Source organism: Salvelinus fontinalis, chromosome 9 (genome assembly GCF_029448725.1).
Source record: "Salvelinus fontinalis isolate EN_2023a chromosome 9, ASM2944872v1, whole genome shotgun sequence".
Taxonomy (NCBI): domain Eukaryota; kingdom Metazoa; phylum Chordata; class Actinopteri; order Salmoniformes; family Salmonidae; genus Salvelinus; species Salvelinus fontinalis.
Genome location: NC_074673.1, coordinates 49822543 through 49841536, shown reverse-complemented (window position 1 = coordinate 49841536; position 18994 = coordinate 49822543). Strand labels below are relative to the sequence as shown.

At 44.0% G+C, this 18994-nt stretch overlaps 1 protein-coding gene across 7 annotated transcripts in view; it reads left to right on the top strand.

The window, feature by feature from the left end:
• Positions 1–18994, top strand: part of LOC129862758 (transcription factor SOX-6-like) — a 155596-nt gene that overhangs the window by 97078 nt on the left and 39524 nt on the right. For all 7 annotated transcript variants that reach the window (XM_055934709.1, XM_055934712.1, XM_055934714.1 and 4 more), the window contains 2 exons: positions 16623–16795; positions 17832–17900. In XM_055934709.1, the coding sequence (XP_055790684.1) occupies positions 16623–16795; positions 17832–17900 (242 nt within the window). The remainder of the gene's footprint in view (positions 1–16622; positions 16796–17831; positions 17901–18994) is intronic.

Here is an 18994-nt window from a genome sequence, read left to right as displayed (position 1 = left end):
ATCTATGGATTTCACATGACTGGGAATACAGATATGCATCTGTTGGTCACAGATACCTTTAAAAAAGATAGGGGTGTGGATCAGAAAACCAGTCAGTATCTGGTGTGACCGCCATTTGCCTCATGCAACGCAACACATCTCCTTTGCATTGAGTTAATCAGGCTGTTGATTGTGGCCTGTAGAATGTTGTCCCACTCCTCTTCAATGGCTGTGCGAAGTTGCTGGATATTGGCGGGAACTGGAACATACTGTCGTACACGTTGATCCAGAGCATCCCAAACATGCTCAATGGTTGACATGTCTGGTGAGTATGCAGGCCATGGAAGAACTGGGACATCTTCAGCTTCCAGGAATTGTGTACAGATCCTTGTGACACGGGGCTGAGCATTATCATGCTGAAACTTGAGGTGGTGGTGGTGGATGAATGGCACGACAATGGGCCTCAGGATCTCGTCACGGTATCTCTGTGCGTTCAAATTGCCATCGATAAAATGCAATTGTGTTCGTTGTCCGTAGCTTATGCCTGCCCATACCATAACTTGACCGTCACCATGGGGTACTCTGTTCACAACGTTTACATCAGCAAACCGCTCGCCCACATGATTCCATCTGCCCGGTACAGTTGAAACTAGGATTCATCTGTGAAGAGCAACGTTCTCATTTAACGTGTCTAGAACATTAATATGTTATGTCCTGATAACATTGTAACCACGTTCTGGGAAAGTTATATTTGACATTAAGGGAATGGTATATTAGAAACATTTCTTGCACAACACAGGAACATTCCTATGAAAACGTTAGTTAATGACCTAATGAGCTATATGGGAACGTTCTCTAAAGTTGTGAGATAATAATGAGCCGTTACGAAATGGTCAACTAAAGTCGTCAGGATGTTGTGTCATGGTCCCCTGGAAGTTTTTTTCTACTTCCCGCTTTGTCCCGGGGACGTCACCTGATGGTTGCAAAAAAAATTCTCCCCGCCCAATTTTTTTTTTTTTTACACAGGCCATGGTCACCCTAGTTTGATTACCTATCACCCTTTGTTACTTGTTGCTAAGCCCATCAAAGCCCTGATTGGTGAAACACTGATCCAGTCACAGCTCTTTGTATCTTGGCAATACTTGGGACACCCACAGTGCTTTTAACATACATATTTGACCCACGATGACATTGTGTATGTTTATTCATAGAGTAATTATTATTTAACATGTACTCACATGGGATTCAAACGCACAACCTCTTGCTTCACAGTGTTGCAATTTTCCTGCTACGCCACCATGTCAATTAATGATTTCAGCTGCAGGCCTATTCCTACACTTTGCAGTTCAAAGTGCATTCTCAGCTCTGTTAACAATACACTGAAGAAAAACTATGATGTTTATCACAGTGACTCGGGAATAACATTAAAACGGAATAATATGCCCCACCAATATTAGACAACTAACATGAAAACCCTCATTTAAATTTCTGAAATAGGTCAGATTAGAGAATAGTCAGATTAACTGGTTACTAAAATAGCAGTGCAGTTGGCACTCTTTTGCTGAGTGCAGAGATGCATTATAGGTAATGAATGTGTAGGGGACTTATGAAATTCTACAGTGTTTGTGGCGCAGCAGAAAGATCAGTATACCCCCAAATCCAGAGGTTGTGAAATCTAGTACCTGGTGGGCTGATATTGAAAATCAGTACTAAGTGATCATGCCAAATGTAATCATATTGTCATTGAGGAAATATTTCTACACAGTTTTAGCTGAACAGTTTACCACTAACATTTAAACACCCATACCATTTCATTACTTTGCTTGTAATGGTTTGGGACACATGTGACCATCACGTGACAAAACCAACCAGTACATGTTCAAAAAAGCTGTCCACTTTCTGTTTGTATGCATCAGCAATAACTTTTACGAGCCTATAAATGAGGTGGGGTAAATGTACTTGGTATTTTTTTGGTATTGGTATTTTATTAGACATTTTATTAGACTTTAGTGTGGCTTTTGACGTTATCGATCATAGTCTGCTGCTGGAAAAACGTATGTGTTATGGCTTTACACCCCCTGCTATATTGTGAATAAAAGTTACCTGTCTAACAGAACACAGAGGGTGTTCTTTAATGGAAGCCTGTCCAACATAATCCAGGTAGAATCAGGAATTCCCCAGGGCAGCTGTCCAGGCCCCTTACTTTTTTCAGTCTTTACTAATGTCAAGACCAGTGTGTCTATGTATGCGGATGACTCAATACTATACACGTCAGTTACTACAGTGAGTGAAATAACCGCAACACTTAACATAGAGCTGCAGTTGGTTTCAGAATGGGTGGCATGGAATAAGTTAGTCCTAAATATTAAAAAAAAACTAAAAGCATTGTATTTAGGACAAATCATTCACTAAACCATAAACCTCAACTAAATCTTGTAATAAATAATGTGGAAATTGAGCAAGTTGAGGTGACTGAACTGCTTGGAGTAACCCTGGATTGTAAACTGTCATGGTCAAAACATGTTGACACAACAGTAGTTAAGATGAGAAGAAGTCTGTCCATAAAAAAGCACTGCTCTATCTTCTTAACAACACTATCAACAAAGCAGGTTCTACAGGCCCTAGGTTTGTTGCACCTGGACTACCGTTCAGTCCTGGTCAGGTGCCACAAAGAGATACCTCGGAAAATTACAATTGGCTTAGAACAGGGCAGCACGGCTGGCCCTTAAATGTACATGGACAGCTAACATTAATATTATTTATGTAAATTTCTCATGACTCAAATTGGAAGAGAGATTGAATTCATCACTACTTGTTTTTGTAAGAAGTATTGACATGCTGAATGCACCGAAGTGTCTGTTTAAACTACTAGCACACAGCTTGGACACCCATGCATACCACACAAGACATGCCACCAAAAGTCTCTTCACAACCCCCAAGTCAAGAACAGACTGTGGGAGGCGCACAATATTACATAGAGCCATGGCTACATGGAAGCACCTGCCGATATGACTGGGCAATAATCAAGATGAGATAAAACTAGAGCCTGCAGGACTTGCTTTGTGGAGTGTGGTGACAAATAAGCAGAGCATCTCTTTATGACGGACATACCTCTCCCCATATTTACAATCATCGAATCAATATGTTTTGACCATGACAGTTTACAATCCAAAGTTATGTAGGCTTCTCAACTTGCTCAGCAGCCACATTATGCGTGAACAGATTCATCTGAGTTCTAGAATTTAGGAAACGATTTGTACCAAATACAATTGTTTTGAAGATGTTCAGGACTAGTTTATTACTGGCCACCCATTCTAAAACTATCTCCAACTCTTTGTTTAGGGTTGCAGAGATTTCACTAACTGTGGTTTCTGATATGTATAGTGTTGAATCATCAACATCCACAAGCTTTGTTTTAATGCTAGTGGTTGGTCATTAGTAAAAATAGTAAAGAGTAGAGGGTCAAGAGAGCGCCCCTGCGGTACTCCAGACTTTACATGTTTAACATTAGAGAAGCTTCCATTAAAGAAAAATCCTCTGTGTTCTATTAGATAGACAGGTCTAAATCCACAATATGGCAGAGGTTGAAAAGTCATAACACAAGTCAAGTCAATAATTTCAAAGGTTGCATTACAGCTCCCACAATCTTCTTATTATCCATTTCTTTCAACCAATCATCAGTAATTTGTGTTAGTGAAGTACATATGTGCCCTTCTCTATACGCATGCGGAAAGAGAAATAGCATTGTATCTGGTCAAACAATAAAACATTTAAAGTTTGCTAAGAGTCGGCAGTAAGCTGATTGGTCGGCTGTTAGAATCAAAGAATGCTTTACCATTCTCGGGTAGCGGAATTACTTTGGCTTCCCTCCAGGTCTGAGGATAAAAAATGTTTTCTCATTTTTTACAAGATTGATTAAAGATGTAAAAAATAGCAGTAGCAATATAGTCTGCTACCATCCTCAGTAGCTTGCTATCTAAATTGTCAATACCTCCCCGACACTCAAATTACAAAATTCATTATTAGGTATTTTATGCATGAATATGATGACTCACAGTTTATTGTTGCCATTTCTTTCCTAAATTTGCCTACTTTGCCAATGAAATAGTAAATACAGTAATTGTCAACAAAAGGTTTTTGTGATAAATGAGCCATCTGATTCAATGAATGATGGAGTTGAATTAGTCTTTCTGCCCATCACTTTATAAAATGTATCTTGGTTTCATAATACAATTTTTTATTAATTAAAAAAAAAATGTGTAACATCGTTTCTCAATTTCACAGTAAGTTTGTGCAGCCAGACTTTTTCACTACTCCTTTTGCCTCGTCCCCCTCAACCATACAACTTTTCAATTCTTCATCAATCCACGGGGCCTTTACAGTTCTAACAGTCAGTTTCTTAATAATAACATGCTTATTAATAACAGGAAGAAACAATTTCATAAATGCACCAAGTGCAGCATCTGGATGCCCCTCATTACACACATCAGACCAACAAATATGTTTTACATTTTCAACATAGGAATCAGTGCAAAACATTTTGCATGATCTCTTACACGCTATTGTAGGCCGAGCCTTTGTAACTTTGTCTTTTCTAGATATGGCCACTATATTATGGACTGTACATCCAAAGGGTATGGATACAGCTTTGGAGCAGAGTTCTGCAGCATTGGTAAAAATGTGATTAATACACGTGGATGATAAAGTGAAAGTATAGTTCCTGTACTGTTTAATCACCCTGGTAGGTTGATTAATAATCTGAACCAGATTGCAGGCACTGGTTACAGTGTAATGCTTCCCCTTGAGCGGACAGCTTGATGAAAAGCAGTCTATATTCAGGTCACCTAGAAAATAGATCGCTCAGTTAACATCACACACATTATCAAGCATTGCACATATGTTATCCAGTTAAGGAATGTTAGCACTTGGTGGTCTATAGCAGCACTCCAATAGTTGAGGCTTTAGATGTTTTTATTATTATTTATTTCACCTTTATACAACCAGGTAGGCTAGTTGAGAACAAGTTCTCATTTAAGTAGAGATACTGGGGTGCAAAGGAGCTAAATAATAAGTAACAGTAGGGGGATGAGGCAGTTGGATGGGCTATTTACAGATGAGCTATGTACAGGTGCAGTGATCTGTGAGCTGCTCTGACAGCTGGTGCTTAAAGTTAGTGAGGGAGATATGGGTCTCCAGCTTCAGTGATTTTTGCAATTCGTTCCAGTCATTGGCAGCAGAGAACTGGAAGGAAAGGCGGCCAAAGGAGGAATTGGCTTTGGGGGTGACCAGTGAAATATACCTGCTGGAGCGCGTGCTGTGGGTGGGTGTCTGCTATGGTGACCAGTGAGCTGAGATAAGGCAGGGCTTTACCTAGCAAAGACTTATGAATGACCTGGAGCCAGTGGGTTTGGCGACGAATATGAAGCGAGGGCCAGCCAACGAGAGCATACAGGTCACAGTGGTGAGTAGTATATGTGGCTTTGGTGACAAAACGGATGGCTTGGTGATAGACTGCATCCAATTTGCTGAGTAGAGTGTTGTAGGTTATTTTCTAAATGACATCGCCGAAGTCAAGGATCGGCAGGATAGTCAGTTTTACGAGGGTATGTTTGGCAGCATGAGTGAAGGAGGCTTTGTTGCGAAATAGGAAGCCGATTCTAGATTTCATTTTGGATTGGAGATGCTTAATGTGAGTCTGGAAGGAGTCTAGCCAGACACCTAGGTATTTATAGTTGTCCACATATTCTAAGTCAGAACCATCCAGAGTAGTGATGCTGGACGGGCGGGCAGGTGCAGGCAGCGATTGGTTGAATAGCATTCATTTAGTTTTACTTGCATTTAAGAGCAGTTGGAGGCCATGGAAGGAGAGCTGTATGGCATTGAAGCTCGTCTGGAGGTTAGTTAACACAGTGTCCAAAGAAGGGCCAGAAGTATACAGAATGGTGTCGTCTGCGTAGAGGTGGATCAGAGAATCACCAGCAGCAAGAGCGACATCATTGATGTATACAGAGAAAAGAGTCGGCCCGATAAATTAACCCTGTGGCACCCCCATAGAGACTGCCAGAGGTCCTTGACAACAGGCTCTCCGATTTGACACACTGAACTCTGTCTGAGAAGTAGTTGGTGAACCAGGCGAGGCATTTGAGAAACCAAGGCTGATTAGTCTGCCGATAAGAATGTGGTGATTGACAGAGTCGAAAGCCTTGGCCAGGTCGATGAATACAGCTGCAGAGTATTGTCTCTTACCAATGGCGGTTATGATATCGTTTAGGACCTTGAGTGTGGCTGAGGTGCACCCATGACCAGCTTGGAAACCAGATTTCATAGCGGAGAAGGTACGGTGCGATTTGAAATGGTCGGTGATCTGTTTGTTAACTTGGCTTTCGAAGACCTTAGAAAGGCAGGGTAGGATAGATATAGGTCTATAACAGTTTAGGTCTAGAGTGTCTCCCCCTTTGAAGAGGGGGATGACCCGGGGCAGCTTTCCAATCTTTGGGGATCTCAGACGATACAAAAGAGAGGTTGAACAAGCTGGTAATAGGGGTTGCAACAGTTTCGGCTGATCATTTTAGAAAGAGAGGGTCCAGATTGTCTAGCCCTGCTGATTTGTAGATGAAGCAGGTGAACCTGTAAACCCAACACTTCAACACCTTTATACATGAGATCCTCTCTAAGCTTTACAGGAATATGGCTCTGAATATATACAGCAACACCTCCCCCATGGGCATTCCTGTCTCTTCTGTAGATGTTATATCCTTCTATTGCTACTGCTTTTTCATCAAATTAATTATCTAAGTGAGTCTCAGAGATGGCCAATATATGAACGTTATCTGATGTTAGCAAGGTATTTAATGAACTTTATTTCTAAATCTACATAATCTACAGTAATTAATTAATTAATATGGGTTATTTTTATTCCATTCCTGTGTAGCTTATCAGAGAAAGACATAATATGGTGGGAAACAAACAAACAAAGAATGAAAAGAACATTGTTCAGATAATAGTCAATCAAGCACTCGTGAGTGTCAGTTGGTGCATGTGATGGTTTGTGTGTGATGTGGGACTGAAGCTTGGCCCTCTCACTTGGTCTGATATGCAAAGAAAGCAAATCTGAGCACGGGGCTAGGAAAGCTAAACAAATTTTAGCGTGTCATGTTCAATTCAAACTCACATTAATGAATAAATATTATGTGAATATTCAGATCAGGAAGTACTAGCTTGTGAATATACACAGGTGGAGGAGCGATGCGTAGAATTGCACACAGGCCCGTTTAAGCGGACGGGATCTACTTTAGGGGTTGCAAACTTGAATACCATATCAATTATGCTTTTTCTCTCTCTCTCTCTTTCTCACACACACACACAGACCTACAGACAAGCACACCCTCAAATACAACACAGTTATATTGACCCCTACAAACACACACACACACAGAGTGAAAACGCATCATCGTCCTTTAGTTGGCGAGGCACAAGGTCTACGTATTAAGACCCACAGCATGTTGATGGATAAATCAAAAAAGTGCTTCAGTGCGGTTATAGGTTAACATCCATTCTATACATGCTTATAGGATTGGCTGTGAGGCTGTGCATTGTATGAAAGCTGACTTACAGAGATGACAATATGTTTTACAGAGTGTTTTATAGCCTTGATTATGTGGGATACACACACACACACACACACACACACACACACACACACACACACACACACACACACACACACACACACACACACACACACACACACACACACACACACACACACACACACACACACACACACACACACACACACACACACACACACACACACACATCCATATTGGACAGGAATACTTTGATTTGAAACAGTTCCCCCTTATTTCACCATATTCCGGGCCTCCTCAGTGTCTGAGTGACTGCAGGCTCTGTCCAGGCACACTTATAACATCTGATAAAATTATTATAAACCACAGGCAAAAAAAAAGATATCCAGCTGAATAATCATACAAAACTCTAGAAACATGCTACACAACACGTTCTGGACATTTATATGCGCTGGTTAAACCCTCCTGGCTTTAACTTTACGGCTATGTGTCCCAAATGGCACTCTATTCCCTACATAGTGCCTGTGGGTCCTGGTCAAAAGTTGTGCACTATGTGGGGAATGCAGTAAAGGTGCCATTTAGGACTCACCCATGATGAGCTATCTGAGTCCGGCCCTCTCATTCCTCATCAATCTGCTCCTTCTTAGCGGCACTCTGAAAGCGTCATTTAGATTGGCCCCTTAGAAATGGCAGGCATTTCCTCAGTGGAAAGCGTTAAAAAAATGCACAGAAACACTCCTGAGTGGGAACAGGATTGACATTGAGCCTCCTCACTTCAACTCTCATGTTTAAGCAGCTGAAGCCATCTCTCTCCCTCTCCCTTTTTCCTCATGTATACTCTCTCCCTCTTATCTCTCACTTACGCTCTCTCTCCCGTGCAGTTCAAATCAAATGTTATTTGTCACATGCGCCGAATACAACAGTGTACTTACAGTGAAATGCTTACTTACTAGTTCTTAACCAACAATGCAGTTTAAAAAAAATAAGTGTTAAGTAAATAATAGATATGTTAAAAATAACAAATGGTTCTCTGTCGCAGCCGGCCGCGACCGGGAGGTCCGTGGGGTGATGCACAATTGGCCTAGCATCCTGTGGCGGGCTGGGCGCAGTGTGTGCTAACCGAGGGGGGCGGGTGCACGGTGTTTCCTCTGACACACTGGTGCGGCCGCACCAATGTGGGTTGGAGGCGCTCCTCCGGGTTGGATGCGCGCTGTGTTAAGAAGCAGTGCGGCTTGGTTGGGTTGTGCTTCGGAGGACGCATGGCTTTCGACCTTCGTCTCTCCCGAGCCCGTACGGGAGTTGTAGCGATGTGACAAGATAGTAATTACTAGCGATTGGATACCACGAAAATTGGGGACAAAAGGGGATAAAAAAATGTAAATTAAAAAATGTAAATAAATGGTTAAAGAGCAGCAGTAGTGAGGCTATATAACGGTAGTGAGGCTATATTACAGGGGGTACCGGTACCTAGTCAATGTGCGGGGGCACAGGTTAGTCGAGGTGTTTGAAGTAATATGTACATGTACTGTATGTAGAGTTAAAGTGACTATGCATAGATAATAATCAGAGAGTAGCAGCAGCATAAAATAGGGAGTGGGGGTGTGGGGGGCAATGCAAATAGTCTGGCTAGCCATTTGATTAGCTGTTCAGGAGTCGTCTGGTTTGGGGGTAGATCGAAGCTGTTAAGAAGCCTTTTGGACCTAGACTTGGCGCTCCGGTACCGCTTGCCGTTGCTGGCCATATAGCCTTAAACCTGAGTCATATTCATGAGTGTAAAATGTAGCAAAATGAAAACTAGTGTTTCTTATTGGACAAGATCAGGTAGACCCTCCATGATTCAGTAAATGTTATTCCATTTGGTGCCTGAATTACAACCCTCGTCCCATCAGAGGGAGCAACATTATGGTATTTTCCCACACAGTGCAAATATGTGGGCTGCATTCAGTAGGGCACAACGCTGTGGAACATTCAGATAGAAATATGTAGTGTAGAACAGATATGCCTCTCTGACATGTAGAATAAGGAATCGTGTAAGCTCTATTCACTACATTTCTATCTGCACCCAGCGGAAAGCAATGCCGGTCTATCCCCCAACTCCACAGGAAGCGACTATATGGACTCTCCACATGCACACAAATGCACATACACACAGACACACACACTCTCTCTCGCTCTCTCTACACAGAGCGCTCTCTGTTCCACCAGCTGTGTTCTCTCTCCAAAACACTGTGATTAATTTCAAACGGCCGACTCACTTCTTAATGGCTGACATGGAACGGGGCCTAACCACTGAGATAGATAGATAGATAGATAGATAGATAGATAGATAGATAGATAGATAGATAGATAGATAGATAGATAGATAGGTAGGTAGGTAGGTAGGTAGGTAGGTTACGTTAGGTTATTTTAATTTCTTTGCCTGGACAAATCTGATAATATTTTCCCAGATTTTTCTTCCTGTCTGCCTGACAAATCTGTGATAGAAGTGTCTTTTAAATTCAGTCTCCTGTACCACTCTTGGGTTTTTAATCTGTGCTGTTTTGTTTTTTATCGATCAACATTTGGGGCTGGGAAGGAACCTGTGCAGTTGAGCTTCATTGACTCACATGTATTGAAGAGGTGAGCTCATATGAAAACGGGGCACATAATCTGAGACAGAGTTCCTCAGCTCGGCTCCCAGTTGAAACACTGTGTTACTTGTGACAGATGTGGCGCGATGGTACGTGGGCTAGGTGTCAGGGTCTTTCTGTTGTGATGTAGCGCGATGGTACGTGGGCTAGGTGTCAGGGTCTTTTTGTTGTGATGTAGCGCGATGGTACGTGGGCTAGGTGTCAGGGTCTTTTTGTTGTGATGTAGCGCGATGGTACGTGGGCTAGGTGTCAGGGTCTTTTTGTTGTGATGTGGCGCGATGGTACGTGGGCTAGGTGTCAGGGTCTTTTTGTTGTGATGTAGCGCGATGGTACGTGGGCTAGGTGTCAGGGTCTTTTTGTTGTGATGTAGCGCGATGGTACGTGGGCTAGGTGTCAGGGTCTTTCTGTTGTGATATAGCGCGATGGTACGTGGGCTAGGTGTCAGGGTCTTTTTGTTGTGATGTAGCGCGATGGTACGTGGGCTAGGTGTCAGGGTCTTTCTGTTGTGATGTAGCGCGATGGTACGTGGGCTAGGTGTCAGGGTCTTTTTGTTGTGATGTAGCGCGATGGTACGTGGGCTAGGTGTCAGGGTCTTTTTGTTGTGATGTAGTGCGATGGTACGTGGGCTAGGTGTCAGGGTATTTTTGTTGTGATGTAGCGCGATGGTACGTGGGCTAGGTGTCAGGGTCTTTTTGTTGTGATGTAGCGCGATGGTACGTGGGCTAGGTGTCAGGGTCTTTTTGTTGTGATGTAGCGCGATGGTACGTGGGCTAGGTGTCAGGGTCTTTTTGTTGTGATGTAGTGCGATGGTACGTGGGCTAGGTGTCAGGGTATTTTTGTTGTGATGTAGCGCGATGGTACGTGGGCTAGGTGTCAGGGTCTTTTTGTTGTGATGTAGCGCGATGGTACGTGGGCTAGGTGTCAGGGTCTTTCTGTTGTGATATAGCGCGATGGTACGTGGGCTAGGTGTCAGGGTCTTTTTGTTGTGATGCAGCACGATGGTAAGTGGGCTAGGTGTCAGGGTCTTTTTGTTGTGATGCAGCACGATGGTAAGTGGGCTAGGTGTCAGGGTCTTTTTGTTGTGATGTAGCGCGATGGTACGTGGGCTAGGTGTCAGGGTCTTTTTGTTGTGATGCAGCACGATGGTAAGTGGGCTAGGTGTCAGGGTCTTTTTGTTGTGATGCAGCACGATGGTAAGTGGGCTAGGTGTCAGGGTCTTTTTGTTGTGATGTGGCGCGATGGTACGTGGGCTAGGTGTCAGGGTCTTTTTGTTGTGTGCTACTGAAGGGAGGTTAGTCTTAACGTGGACTGCAGTAAGCTGACACACACAGGAGTACCTTTTGACATGATGATGATGTTTTTTGGCAAGAGGAACAGGGTCTCCCGCCACAAACATATTCATTTCATCATCATTGCATTTACATTTGAGTCAATAATCCCCAGTTTACAATTGGCTCATTCATCCCCCTCCTCTCCCCTGTAACTATTCCCCAGGTCGTTGCTGCAAATGAGAACGTGTTCTCAGTCAACTTACCTGGTAAAATAACGGTAAAATAAATAAATAAAAAATAAATTTAGCAGACACTCTTATCCACAGAGACTTAACGTTTGTGAAGGTGGGACAACCAGCCATAGTAAGAAAAAAGTGCAGTACGTCATGGTATGTACTGTGTGTGTGTGTGTGTGTGTGTGTGTGTGTGTGTGTGTGTGTGTGTGTGTGTGTGTGTGTGTGTGTGTGTGTGTGTGTGTGTGTGTGTGTGTGTGTGTGTGTGTGTGTGTGTGTGTGTGTGTGTGTGTGTGTGTGTGTGTGTGTGTGTCTGTGTGTGTGTGTGTGTGGGGGTGATTGAGTAGGTTGATTGTCCAACACCAATTGTGTGTGTACACTACCGGTCAAAAGTTTTAGAACACATACTCATTCAAGGGTTTTTCTTTATTTTTACTATTTTCTACATTGTAGAATAATAGTGAGGACATCAACACTAGGAAATAACACATGTGGAATCATGTAGTATCCAAAACAGTGTTAAACAAATCTAAATATATTTGAGATTTGAGATTTTTCAAATAGCCACTTTGCCTTGATGACAGCTTGGCACACTCTTGGCATTCTCTCAACCAGCTTCGACCATGAAGGCCTGATTCACACAGTTTCCTCTAAAGAGTTGATGTTGAGATGTGTCTGTTACTTGAACTCTGTGAAGCATTTCTTTGGGCTGCAATTTCTGAGGCTGGTAACTCTAATGAACTTATCCTCTGCAGCAGCGGTAACTCTGGGCCTTCCATTCTTGTGGCGGTCCTCATGATAGCACTTGATAGTTTTTGAGACTGCATTTGAAGAATCTTTCAAAGTTCTTGAAATGTTCCATATTGACAGACCTTCATGTCTTGAAGTGATGATGGACTGTTGTTTCTCTTTGCTTATTTGAGCTGTTCTTGCCATAATATGGACTTGGTCTTTTACCAAATAGGGTAATCTTCTGTATATCACCCCTACCTTGTCACAACACAACTGATTGGCCTAAATGCATTAAGAAGGAAAGAAATTCCACAAATGAACTTTTAAGAAGGCACACCTGTTAATTGAAATGCATTCCGGGTGACTACCTCGTGAAGCTGGCTGAGAGAATGCCAAAAGTGTGAAAAACTATCAAGGCAAAGGGTGGCTACAAATATTAAATATATTTTGATTTGTTTAACACTTTTTTGGTTACTACATGATTCCATTTGTGTTATTTCATAGTTTTTATTTCTTCACTATTATTCTACAATGTAGAAAATAGTACAAATAAAGAAAAACCCTTCATTGAGTAGGTGTTCTAAAACTTTTGACCGGTAGTGTATGTGTGTGTGTGTGAGTGTGTGTATGTGGGCAAGTGTTTAGGGGGACTGCTGACTGGAAAGCTGAAGGCTCAATCCCAATTCCGTCCCTTAGCCCTCCCTCTCCATTTTGCGAGATCCCACGAGCCGCGTAGATTCGGAGTAGTGTTCCAATTCAACTTTGAGCAAGGGGACTGAGCACAGCACCCCTGATGGGCCCCTGTGTTGAGGATCAGCGTGGCGGATGTGTTGTTACCTACCCTTACCACCTGGGGGCAGTCCGTCAGGAAGTCCAGGATCCAGTAGCAGAGGGAGGTGTTTAGTCCCAGGGTCCTTAGCTTAGTGATGAGCTTTGAGGACACTATGGTGTTGAACGCTGAGCTGTAGTCAATGAATAGCATTCTCACATAGGTGTTCCTTTAGTCCAGGTGGGCAAAGGCAGTGTGGAGTGCATTGGAGATTGCATCATCTGTGGATCTGTTGGGGTGGTTTGCAAATTGGAGTGGGTCTAGGGTTTCTGGGATGATGGTGTTGATGTGGGCCACAACCAGCCTTTCAAGGCACTTCATGGCTACAGACGTGAGTGCTACGGGTCGGTAATCATTTAGGCAGGTTACCTTAGTGATCTTGGGCACATGGACTATGGTGGTCTGCTTAAAACATGTTGGTATTACAGACTCGGACAGGGAGAGGTTGAAAATGTCAGTGAAGACACTTGCCAGTTGCTCAGCGCATGCTTAGAGTAAACGTCCTGGTAATCCGTCTGGCTCTGCGGCCTTGTGAATGTTGAGCTGTTTAAAGGTCTTACTCACATCAGCTGCAGAGAGCATGATCACACAGTCTTCCAGATCAGCTGGTGCTCTCATGCATGTTTCAGTGTTATTTTCCTCGAAGCGAGCATAGAAGTAGTTTAGCTCGTCTGGTAGGCTTGTGTCACTGGGAAGCTCTCAGCTGTGCTTCCCTTTGTAGTCTGTAATGGTTTGCAAGCCCTGCCACATCCGACAAGCGTCAGAGCCGGTGTAGTACGATTCGATCTTAGTCCTGTATTAACGCTTGCCTGTTTGATGGTTTGTCGGAGGGCATTGCGGGATTTATTATAAGCTTCTGGGTTAGCGGCAGCTAGCCTTGAACGCGGCAGCTCTAGCCTTAGGTCAGAGCGGATGCTGCCTGTAATCCATGGTTTCTTGTTGGGGTATGTACGTACGGTCACTGTGGGGATGATGTCATTGATGCACTTATTGATGAAGCCAATGACTGATGTGGTGTACTCCTCAATGCCATCGGAGGAATCCCGGAACATATTCCGGTCTGTGCTAGCAAAACAGTCCTGTAGCTTAGCATCTGCTTCCTCTGAACACTTTTTTATTGATCTAGTCACTGGTGCTTCCTGCTTTCATTTTTGCTTGTAAGCAGGAATCAGGAGGATAGAATTATGGTCAGATTAGCCAAATGGAGGGCGAGGGAGAGCTTTGTATGTGTCTTTGTGTGTGGAGTAAAGGTGGTCCAGAGTTCTTTTTCCTCTGGTTGCACATTTAAAATGCTGATAGAAATTTGGTAAAACGGATTTAAGTTTCCCTGCATTAAAGTCCCCGAATACTAGGCGCGCTGCCAGTCTCTGACTGTGGTGGTATGTAAACAGCTACAAAGAATACAGATGAGAACTCTCTAATGGTAGGTAGTGTGGTCTGCGGCTTACGGGCACATTGTTGTTCTGCTGTTCTCAGTTGTTGCTCATATGGTAGTAAGTACGTATTTGTCGCATGAAAAATATATGGAAACCTACTACTGTCGCCAGTACAGGCTTTGTGAAAAACACAAGGCTCGTGGTCAATGAAATGTGGTATCCATTGGCAGTATCCATTGGCCTTATTTAGCTCTCCACTAGTTGCTCTGTTATGAGTGCCACTCCCCCACCAAGGGACACTCAAAAATGGGGGGGGGGGGGGGGGGGGTAATTGGGATTGAGCCTAAGTCACACGTGCAGCCCCTTGGTTGATCTCTATGCAGCCTGGCGGAAACATCATTATCAGAGATTTGCTGTCTGTGTTTGATATGATTGGACCTTGTCCTAATGTATTTACTTGTAACTGACTTGCCTTTTGTAATTACCCCTGAGGGGATAAATAAAGTTTTATTGAATTGAAAGATGAATTTTGCATCAGAACTAGCATGGCTAATTAACCATTTAGCGTCAGCGCTAGCCTACAATGCTAGACTGTTCCGCTAGTCTTTTCTGCTAGCCTTCTCTGCTAGCCAGTGCTAGCCTTTCTGTTGGTTACATTCTACTAGCTGTTGGAAATAGTATATTTGAGCAGTGAGCAAACATGCATTCATCTTGTGTTTTTTTACTTAGATGAGAATATAACGACATTGGAAACAGAGCACTTTGAATTAAGAAAGGATAAGAGTGATAAAAGGGGGAGCAGGGAGAGTGGAAGAAGGGAGGGAGGAGAAGGAAAAGTGGAAGAGCATACAAACGAAAGAGAGGAATCGGCCAGAGAAAATACAAGTTCATTTTGGGAAAGTATTGGCGAAAACAAGGGAAGAGAGGAGTGTGAGAGAGCCGAGAAAGTGAGCGAAAAAAAATGTAGAGAGGAAACAGTTGTCTTTGATATATGCAGACCTAGGTGTTGTCCCTAATGGCACCCTATTCCCTACATAGTGCACTACTTTTGGCCAGAGCCCTATGGGGGCCCTAGTCAAAAGTAGTGCACTTTGGGACAGATACTTAGTGTGTAGCAGAGGGGACAGCCTTGGCTCCTGTACAATACAGCTCCACTAGACTACAATAAAGGGCCTGTTAGTATGCAGCTACTGTAAGGGCCACCCTGCACTCTCCATCCATGGCCTCAGGGCAAGACCCTACACGCATGCTTACACAAACACATGCATGCATGCACAAACGCTTGCATCTTATACACAAACACACACACACACAACCCCACACACAACCCGGGGTCAGGCTCCTTTATATTGAAACTGGTAGTGGATGACGTCAATTCCCCCCGGGCTTCATCCGTCCTCAGGCTTCTATCAGTACAGCAAGAGGTTCATAAAGGGTGCGTCCCTAATGGAACCCTGTTCCCTACATAGTCCACAACTTTTGACAAGAGCCCTATGGGCCCTGGTCAAAAGTAGTGCACTACATAGGGAATAGGGTGCCGTTTGGGGAATCAAGTTACTCTAGATGGAACAGAGAGTCATCAAGTATATTCCACTCTTGTGCTTATTGTAGCTATGCTATTACTGTAGTTTGTTCATCTGGATAAAGCTATTGATATTAGCCTGCAATTCAATAGCATACATATGTAATTTATAAAGGGAAAGGTATTACTCTTTACTTGGAGATACATTGTCGTCAAGTACCTTGATGAAAGCAGTGATGAATGCATGGGGATGCAGACCAACTGTAGGAAGTAGAGGTCAGGGCAACACAAGTGGCATGATTCAGAGATGGGAGACCTTGTAGATGGATGGAATATAACAAATTGAAGATAATCATGTATACATTTATATCTCACTTCTATGACGTCGATTTCTTCGACATTTCCACCCCCCCTCCTTCTCCCTCCATCCTTCTAACCCCCACTCTCTCTCTCTCCGTCAGGTACCCCAGAGAGTTTGGAGGAGAAGGAGCGTCAGCTTTCCACCATGATTGGCCAGCTCATCAGCCTGCGGGAGCAGCTCCTGGCGGCCCACGATGAGCAGAAGAAACTGGCCGCCTCGCAGATCGAGAAGCAGCGGCAACAGATGGAGCTGGCCCGTCAGCAGCAGGACCAGGTGTGAGGGGAGGGAGGGAGGGAGGGAGGGAGGGAGGGAGGGAGGGAGGGAGATTATGTTTGGACAAGTACTTGATTCCCATCACCCCATTACGAGACAACATTCCATCACAAAAGAAAAGTGAGTGTGGTTAATAGACAGATTTCTAAATTGGCCTGCTATTTAGCTGTTCAGACATGACGGGGTAATGACCTATATTGACGCCACTGAGAAGCCTTGCCTAAATGAATCCTGACACATGTTCGGTTGAGCGACGTCCCGTAATGGACAGCCTGTAATTATATAAATACAAATATATATCAAATAACTTTTCAAAAATGGGGCAGCTGTTTTGTATTCTCGTTGAGTGAATATACACTCCGCTTTTGGATAATTGCAACTGTCTGTCACTGCCTAGGCTCCGCCCCTGGCGACAGGTAGTCAAGGAGGAGGCAGGCGTGTGTCAGTCAGGGTCGTAAACATGTCAATCTCACTGCTTCACTGTTGACTGATAGCGTCGCTTGAGCACGTGCTCCTGCCAGTGTTGATTTGGGTTATATAACCCGCTATGTTCTCTCTTGTCTCCCAATATTTCCGCCTTTGTCAAATTTTTGGACTCTCCCAGTCTCAGCCCTTTCCCCCCTGTTGCTTCTCATGTTTCTCACTGAAGTATCCCGCCCTTTCTTCTGTCACCCAATGTAAAAAAAAAAGATTTGTTCAAGCTTAAATTCTCTTCTTTCCCATCATCTCATCCCTTTTGTCTCACTCTGTCTGTCTTGTATGCCTAGTCTTGCTATGTTCAAACTCAAAACGCTCACCTTTTGCGTGTCACTCGGTATTTCCTCTTTTGTCCACTCCAACACATCATTGACATCTCATCATTTTCTAATTGTTGTCTCGTCCTTGTCTCACTCTGCTCTGTCCCCCCAGATTGCTATGTTCAAACTCAAAACCCAAGCTCTTAAAGGATGTTTGCGTGTTATTCCCTCTCTTCTGGCGTTTGTCAACGTCATTTTCTCACTCGTGTCTCATTTGTGCCTCACTCCTGCCCCTCCAGATTACGAGGCAGCAGCAGCAGCTCCTGCAGCAGCAGCATAAGATCAACGTTCTCCAGCAGCAGATACAGGTCAGTGCCCACTGCTTACTGTGGCCGCGCTCATTCTCTTCCATCTTAGTCATGTGTTCGTACGCACACACACACTTACATATTTACATTTACATTTAAGTCATTTAGCAGACGCTCTTATCCAGAGCGACTTACAAATTGGAAAGTTCATACATATTCATCCTGGTCCCCCCATGGGAATTGAACCCTGGTCCCCCCGTGGGAATTGAACCCACAACCCTGGCGTTGCAAGCGCCATGCTCTACCAACTGAGCCACACGGGACCACACTTACACACACGTATGCATACACACATGCACGCACACACACATACACACGCACCCGAATGTGTTCGCACACACACACACACACACACACACACACACACACACACACACACACACACACACACACACACACACACACACACACACACACACACACACACACACACACACACACGATGGCCCCTGTAATTGACCTGTTTATGGGATCAATTGCTGGGTCATTGATCATGCCTAGATCAATACACTATCCCTGGGGTCCCTACTACCGGCTTCTCTCTGCTACCTCTTCCGTTTATCAACATCTTTTTTCCTTCCTTTCTCCACACTTTCATTCCTCTAAATCACTCAATCATACTGGTCATCTATTTTTCTCTAGCTACTTGCTACCCCCCCCCGCCTCCCACTCCATGTCTCTCTCCTCTTTCACTCTCACCTATATCTACCTCTTATCTCCTTCATTCTCGTTCTTTCTATCGTAACGTGTCACAGAGTTCTCGCTCATATTCCCTCTTCACCAGACTATAACTGTTCCCACTGACCCGTCTTCTACGCTGGCGCTGACTGGTTGCAGAGACACTGACCCAGACAGTGAGCCATAGGGGAGCTTCTTCCCTCTCACACACCCCAGAAAAGGCTCAGCGTGGCTGGGGAAGGCAGTGAGCCAGGGCCCCTTGTGCTCTGCAGCTCTGGAGGTGTTCTGCTTTTAACAAGGCCCCCCCCTCTGCTTTTAATAAACCACAGATCTGAGTTCATTAGGACCGGCCCTCGGCAGAGTCTGTGTGTGACAGTAAAACTACTAGTCTTTATGATCACATGGCCTCAATGTGT